General features: G+C 47.3%; 1 protein-coding gene across 1 annotated transcript in view; it reads left to right on the forward strand.

Annotated features, from left to right (window-relative positions):
* The first annotated feature begins 1,146 nt into the window (after positions 1 to 1,146).
* mrtfbb (myocardin related transcription factor Bb) overlaps positions 1,147 to 7,073 on the forward strand; it is a 16,829-nt gene continuing 10,902 nt past the window's right edge. Inside the window, exons 1-2 of the mRNA XM_084488938.1 lie at positions 1,147 to 1,370; positions 6,576 to 6,641. Of these exons, the coding sequence (XP_084345064.1) occupies positions 1,271 to 1,370; positions 6,576 to 6,641 (166 nt within the window). The 5' untranslated portion in view covers positions 1,147 to 1,270. The remainder of the gene's footprint in view (positions 1,371 to 6,575; positions 6,642 to 7,073) is intronic.

Consider the following 7,073-nt stretch of genomic DNA (forward strand, 5'->3'; position numbering starts at 1 on the left):
CCCACAGGAGACCAGTCAAGTGGAATAAGCTGCTTCTGGAATTCTCAAAAAGAATTTAAAAAAAAAGAACACATAAAGTATTCCTTTAATTATGTCATGACAGTACTTCAAAGTAACATACTGAAAAAGCTGTCGATTGTGCGTTGTCTGCTGATAATGGATAACAAAGTATTCGGTTGGAGAAAAGCCCATTCCAAATACCAATGCAGACAGGTCTGTAAATTATTCCAGTTTCAATGCAAAAGTGTCTCTTCCTTATCCACACCCACAGCACAAATTACCTTTATTGACAATAGGAGTCAAATAGTTTGGACACACATGAGATGCAGTCTTGTCCCTATTATATCTGTTTATATAATCGGCATAATCTAACCTGCAATAAAACATTGTGTCTGTCTCTAAGAGCAGCCGGGCCGACCAAAAATGTGACTACCTCGCACCTCATCTATTCACAGCCTTTGCAAAACAAACTCTATTTTGTAAAGAGTTTGTTTTGGGCATTGTTCCACAAAGCAGCCCAGTATGACACATATCCATATCACAGCAATTAGTGTCACTTCCTGTTACCTCATTTCCTGTAAGCTTTTCTATTGTCTGTTGAGCAAAGCCGTTTACACAAAGCTCTACATACGTTCCTACCCGTATCATTTTATGCTGTTATGGAGCATATTAATAGCTCAACATACAGAAAGCAAGACCCGTACATAATCAAGGTTTATGAGTCCTATTATTAACAGATGGTCCCAATACGTTCATGTTCCTAAAGTAGCCTTTCATGTTCTGCTATCATACAGATCAACGACTCAAAATTGCAACCAGCCTGTCTTTTCCTTTTTACAGTGTGTCAGCGTGACCCCTTTTGACGAACGACCGCAAGCCAGAGGTTCTCGGTGTGCAGACGTTTCCTCAGGTCGTGGTGTTGTTTCTTGAAGAGCACCAGGACAAAACCCCCGGCACGCTGAACCTGGGAGGGTTAACACTCGCTCTGTGCTCCCTCCTCCTTGATGACTACAGGCTGGAGCCTCGGCGGCTGTGTGCAGCGCGCACGTTTCCACCAGTCAGACACACACACACACAGAGCCAGAGAGAGAGAGAGACAGAGAGGGAGAGAGGGAGAGAGAGAGAGAGAAAGAGAGAGAGAGAGAGAGGGGAGATAACTGCGTACAAACTCCTGTGACTCCAATCCGGGACCTTTTCCTTTTTTTTTTGTCTCTCAGTGATACTTTGTTAAGTTTTTCTTTTTCCGTTCTTACCGGCATCGCGTCGATCCATGGGACTGCAGGTCTGGCCGCCAAGCAAACCGCCACCCTCCTCCATGGCCTGCCTTGACGTGGAGACCCCCACCGTCTGCAGGGGTAAATACAAATCAGGTGCTCTGTCTCTCTCTCTGTCTCTCTGACTCTCTGTCTCTGACTCTCTGGCTATCTGTCTCAGCTGTTTCTCTCTCTCTGTCTCTCTGTCTCTCTCTTACTCTCTTTCTGTCTCTGTATATTTGTCTCTCTGCCTCTGTCTCTCTGTTTCCATCTCTCTGTCTCTCTGTCTCTCTGTCTCTGTCTTGCTGTCTCTGTGTCTTGCTGTCTCTGTTTCTCTCTTTGTGTCTCTCTGTCTCTCTATATATTTGTCTCTCTGTCTCTCCGTCTCTGTCCCTGGGTCTGTGAGTCTTTTCCCCTTGAACATAGGCGGACACCGCTCACTGTTTTAATGGAGTGTTAAGTGCCAGTGTGTGAGTACAACAGATGTACATAAAAAACGTGTGTAGGAAGCTGATCCCGGCTAGCCGAGGCAGGAGATGACATGGCAAAAGTTTTGCCTCACGGTAATCACAGCTATTCAGCATCCTTTCCATGGCAGAGATGGAGTGAGTTATCTGGAGATGTGTGTGTGTGTGTGTGTGTGTGTGTGTGTGTGTGTGTGTGTGTGTGTATTTTAGGGCCAAGCATGTTGTTGTTATTTGGTTGATGCTGTGGTTGTTTTTGATGACGTAATTAAAATAGTTGTTGTTGCTATAAATCTTCACACTTGTTCATAACTTTTGTTTTTTGTTTTGTAATGTGTCTTGAGGTTTAAAATATATATATTTTTTTTTTTATATATATATTCTAAGTGTATAATTATTCTTAGTCAACTTGTTCTACAGCCAAAGTAGAAGTTACACTACAAGTGGTAATACAGCAATAGGGTTCCAATTACATTCAAGTACAATTTATGCTATTTTGAAAGTTTGAAATCGGACATTTCACCTTTTTTTTTTTTTTTACAAACCTTCCATTGAGGAAACACTTACAGCCTACAGTATCTGCATTGGGCATGCTACATGTATTACATTCAACAGGATGCTCACTTTGTCCCCAGTCTCCTTGCAGTAGGAGTTCTGTGTTTTACAATCTTCTGTGTTTATACACCATGTGCAGCCAACACAGCCCCCATATCAGGCTCCTCATCCACATCTCTCTCTTTTGTCTGGACTGTCTCTAAAACAAACAGAAGAACGTTTCAGTAGACAGGGCGAGGAAACACGTCAGTCTGAATGAGAAAGCTAAGGAGCACGTAAATAAAAGGTCAGAGCTGCGGAGATAAAAGGCATGTGAGCAGCTTGCTGAGCACATGGGCCAACGGATTAGAAACGAGTGGAGGAGAGGAGACAAGATGGGTCTTTGGACCTCGCTGTGGTTCTAGTATCACATGTTTATGCTTGTCAGCCGCGCTTGAGAGTGGGTGCCATCTCTGACCACACCTATTGGTCAGGCAGGGTTCACCCTGAACACACTACAGTATCCCTACTGCCCCTTTTACACCTTGGTCACCCGGCGGCCATATCGGTAAGTTGAGTGCGGAGAAAACCTTCTTCAATCTTACGTAACCACGACGACTCTTAAGATGGGGGTTCTAGTTCCCCGTCCAGGAAGCGTTGGGAATGCATTGCGATTGAGTCGTCGTGGTTTCCCCCCCCCCCCCCCCATCGAGGAACCAACATGGCCGCCGGGTGGCTGAGGTCTGTAGACACCGAGTGGATCCATCAGCATGAGAAGCCCAGGGCTCAGGCCTCAGGGGTCAGGCGTACTCCCACACACACCCCCACACACACCCCCCACACACCCCCCCCGGGCTCATGCTGCCTTCAAAACAGTTCGGAGGTTCGGAATCTCTTACGTGTCTTTACGTAAACCCTCCCTTCTTTCCGAAAAATAAGAGCGTTCAGGTCAACGCCCCCCTCAGAAGTTCGTAGGCTATGACATAAAACCGTAAAAACGGATAGTTCTAGAGACTAGACTTCATAACAACAACGGGTACGGATGCCCGCAGGGACCTCTTTGCGCTTCTGTGCTGAATCAGATGAATCAGTTTATTAGAACGGCTTGCGATGGTTGAACTTGAGCGAGAATTGATCAGGGGGTTGTTTATAATTGTAAGCAATGTATCGTAATGCAAATGTTAGAATGCGTGCTGCACGTTCACTTTAGTTAGTATCAATGAAATGGGCAGCCATTGTTGTGACGTGAACTCGGAAGGACTTGGGTTGCTCTACTTCCCCACAAAACTCAGAAAAAGGAAAACTCAGCGAGTGTTCAACAACAGAGTGTTCAGAGCCCTTTCCTCCGAGCTTAAGGTCCGAGCCTCCGAAACTCCCGGAGGCTCCGGGCGTTTTGAAAGCGACATCACAACTTGGCCGTGACTCACGCCCACTCATCGGGGGGGGGGGGGTTGGCTGTTGAACCCGACCCGACCGCTCTCTAACCCTACAGGAGTGACTCCAGAACGCCAGGCAGCAGGATGTGAATCCTGAGCACTGAAACAATGATTAGCCTCTGTTGTTTTTCCTAGTCTGTCTTGTTGTGGCCCTCCATAACATGCTGCCGGTCCTGACACTTCTTTTAATAGGAAACATGCTGGACAGGACAGGGGGGGCGGGGGGGGGGGAGGGGGAGGGGCAGAGTGGGGGCTGAGGTTCCCGCTGATGCATTAGATGGGTTGTGGGAGCCCTGGTGACCTTCTTTCCCTGCAGACCCCCGATTTCCCCTCGCCTCCCCTCGCCTCCCCTCGCCTCCCCTCCCACCCCGCCCCTCCCTTCAGCTCCGTGGTCCTCCAGTCCGCCGTTGCCCGCCAGCGGACGGCCAATGAGAGTGGTCCCCTCGGCTGGAGATTGCAACGAGCCCCCCAATGCCCTCCCCATCCTCCCCCTCCGCCACCCCCTCATCTCATGGTTCCCAGGCCTTGTTCTCACAGCTGCCCAGTTTATTTTAGCTGGAGTGAGTCACATAGGCCGGTGTACAGACGCAGTCCCCCTCTCTCTGGGGACACTTGAGTGGGTGTGTGTGTGTTATTGTGTGTGTGTGTGTGTGTGTGTGTGTGTGTGTGTGTGTGTGAGTGAACGGGCCATGTGTATGTGTTTTTGTGTACGGTTTGTGTGTGTATTTTTGTGTACTGTGTGTGTGTGTGTGTGTGTGTGTGTGTGTGCCATGTGTGTGTCTGTGTTTGTGTACGGGTTGTGTGTGTGTGTGTGTGTGTGTGTGTGTGTGTGTGTGTGTGTGTGTGTGTGTGTGTGTGAGTGAGTGAACGGGCCATGTGTGTGTTTGTGTACGAGGGGTGTGTTTTTGTGTACTGTGTGTGTGTGTGTGTGTGTGTGTGTGTGTGTGTGCCATGTGTGTGTCTGTGTTTGTGTACGGGTTGTGTGCGTGTGTGTGTGTGTGTGTGTGTGTGTGTGTGTGTGTGTGTGAGTGAGTGAACGGGCCATGTGTGTGTTTGTGTACGAGGGGTGTGGTTTTGTGTACTGTGTGTGTGTGTGTGTGTGTGTGTGTGTGTGTGTGTGTGTGTGTTTGTGTGCTGTGTGTGTGTGTGTGTGTGTGTGTGTGTGTGTGTGTGTGTGTGTGTGTGTTTCAGTGCACATGTGTATGTGCACTGTTTCTGTTTGTGATGTTGCTCTTTAAGACATGTGGAGTCCACCTCAAGCAGACATCAATTACACGTCAGCACCATGTTGACAGGGTGTGTGTGTGTGTGTGTGTGTGTGTGTGTGTGTGTGTGTGTGTGTGTGTGTGTGTGTGTGTGTGTGTGTGCAAGGTATTCACACCCGCCTTGTTCATTTATTGGCATGAGCCGTCACTTCCCTCTTCAAACATTCCCACTTTCTTTTTTATGTTTTCCTTCCTGCGCCGACCAGTGTTATCGTCTTGGAAAACATGGCCACACTTGGGTGTTTGTAAATGTTTAAACGGGGGGACGTTAAGACAATTTATAGCAAGGTCAGTCAACAACACCTTGGAAGTACATGGCGGTCTGTGTTGTGCATGAACTATTTCAAAAGAACTAGTTCATTGAACAAGTTCATTTTTCTATGAACTTTGAACTGAACATATTTTTAACTAAAGAACTTGAACTAGTTCAGATTTTGTGACATTCTGAATTGATGCTTAGGTCCAGATGACATGTTTATTAAATAGAGTTTCTGCCTTAGTTGTGATGAATGAAAAAGGTGTGCAAATAATATCCACAACAATTGTAGATGGCAGTGATGGGCAGCTGATAATGGAGAGGATTCATTTTAAAAGATGAGCACAGAAATATTCACTCCCACGGTTTTTCCTCGGTTTCTAAAAGAACCGTTAATGAACTGAACATGAACGAGTTCAAAACTGAATGAACTATCAACATGAATTCATTAATTTTCTTTTGTATAAACTGAACTTTGAATTAGTTCATGTGAAGTGTGAACTTGCACAACACTGATGGCGGTCTGCCATCCGGGCGAGCGCCGGACAGCGTTCTGATCAAAACCCTCAATGTTTCCATGTTAAGAGACATATCCGTGATTGGGTCAGACTGTTCGATATCGTCTCGTATTAACAAAACACAACAGGGATCTCCGAGCTTTCTGTGGTCGGAACGATTATACAGATTATATACAAATGCAGTCATTTTTACTCATGTATTTATTTATTCTATAATTATTCAGTATTATTATTCTTTGCCATCATGCAATTAGCTGGCCAATGGGCACTGGCTCCATGCTGATGAAGTCTTGGTATATAATGCTCACGCACATACTCATGATTTCTCTGTCTCTATCTCTGTCTGTCTGTCTGTCTGTCTCTCTCTCTTTCTCTCTCTCTGTCTTTGTGTCTCTGTCTCTGTCTCTGTGGTTCTCTCTCTCTGTCTCTCTCTCTCTCTCTGTCTCTCTCTGTCTCTCTCTCTCTCTCTCTCTGTCTCTCTCTGTCTCTCTCTCTGTCTCTGTCTCTCTCTGTCTTTGTGTCTCTGTCTCTGTCTCTGTGGTTCTCTCTCTCTGTCTCTCTCTCTCCTCTGTCTCTCTCTGTCTCTCTCTCTCTCTCTGTCTCTCTGTCTGTCTCTCTCTCTCTCTCTCTCGCTCTGTCTCTCTCTCTGTCTCTCTCTCTCTCTCTCTCTCTCTCTCCTCTCTCTCTCTCTCTGTCTCTGTCTCTCTCTCTCTCTCTGTCTCTCCTCTCTCTCTCTCTGTCTCTCTGTCTCTCTCTCTCTCTCTCTCTCTCTGTCTCTCTCTCTCTCTCTCTCTCTCTCTCTCTCTCTCTCTCTCTCTCTCTCTCTCTCTCTCTCTCTCTCTCTCACAGTCCTGCAGCTCTGCCTGCAGCAGAGACGCAGCCGGGAGCAGCTCGTGGAACAGGGCATCATGCCACGTGAGTATGTTGGCACCGCGCTCAGCCTCCATGACGGTCGTAAATATAACGCATCGCCATAATAATAATACGGACTATAATGATAAGGCCGGACGCAAAATAAAGCCATCATTATACACTTGTGTGTGTGCATCACGGCCGTAGCACGGCGTACCTTTTTAATACATTATCCCACGTTAATCGGTGGCCGTATAACGCCACCCGGGGATAATGACAAGTCGCAGGGCTAACCGGTAGTTACGGACACCGCACTGGCGTAATAACCAGAGGCCGGGCGGGAACATAAGTGGCGGTGGGCGGTTAGCGTCCGCTGCCTCGCAGCAGAGAACCGGTCCTGCCTGGCTTCTCAGACCCATCTGGGGCCTTACAGTGTGGGAGCACTCTTTCTCTCTCTCTTTCTGTCTCTCTCTCTGTCGTTCTCGCTCTGTCGTT

Source organism: Micromesistius poutassou (genome assembly GCF_964030765.1).
Source record: "Micromesistius poutassou genome assembly, chromosome: 1".
In the NCBI taxonomy this organism is placed as follows: domain Eukaryota; kingdom Metazoa; phylum Chordata; class Actinopteri; order Gadiformes; family Gadidae; genus Micromesistius; species Micromesistius poutassou.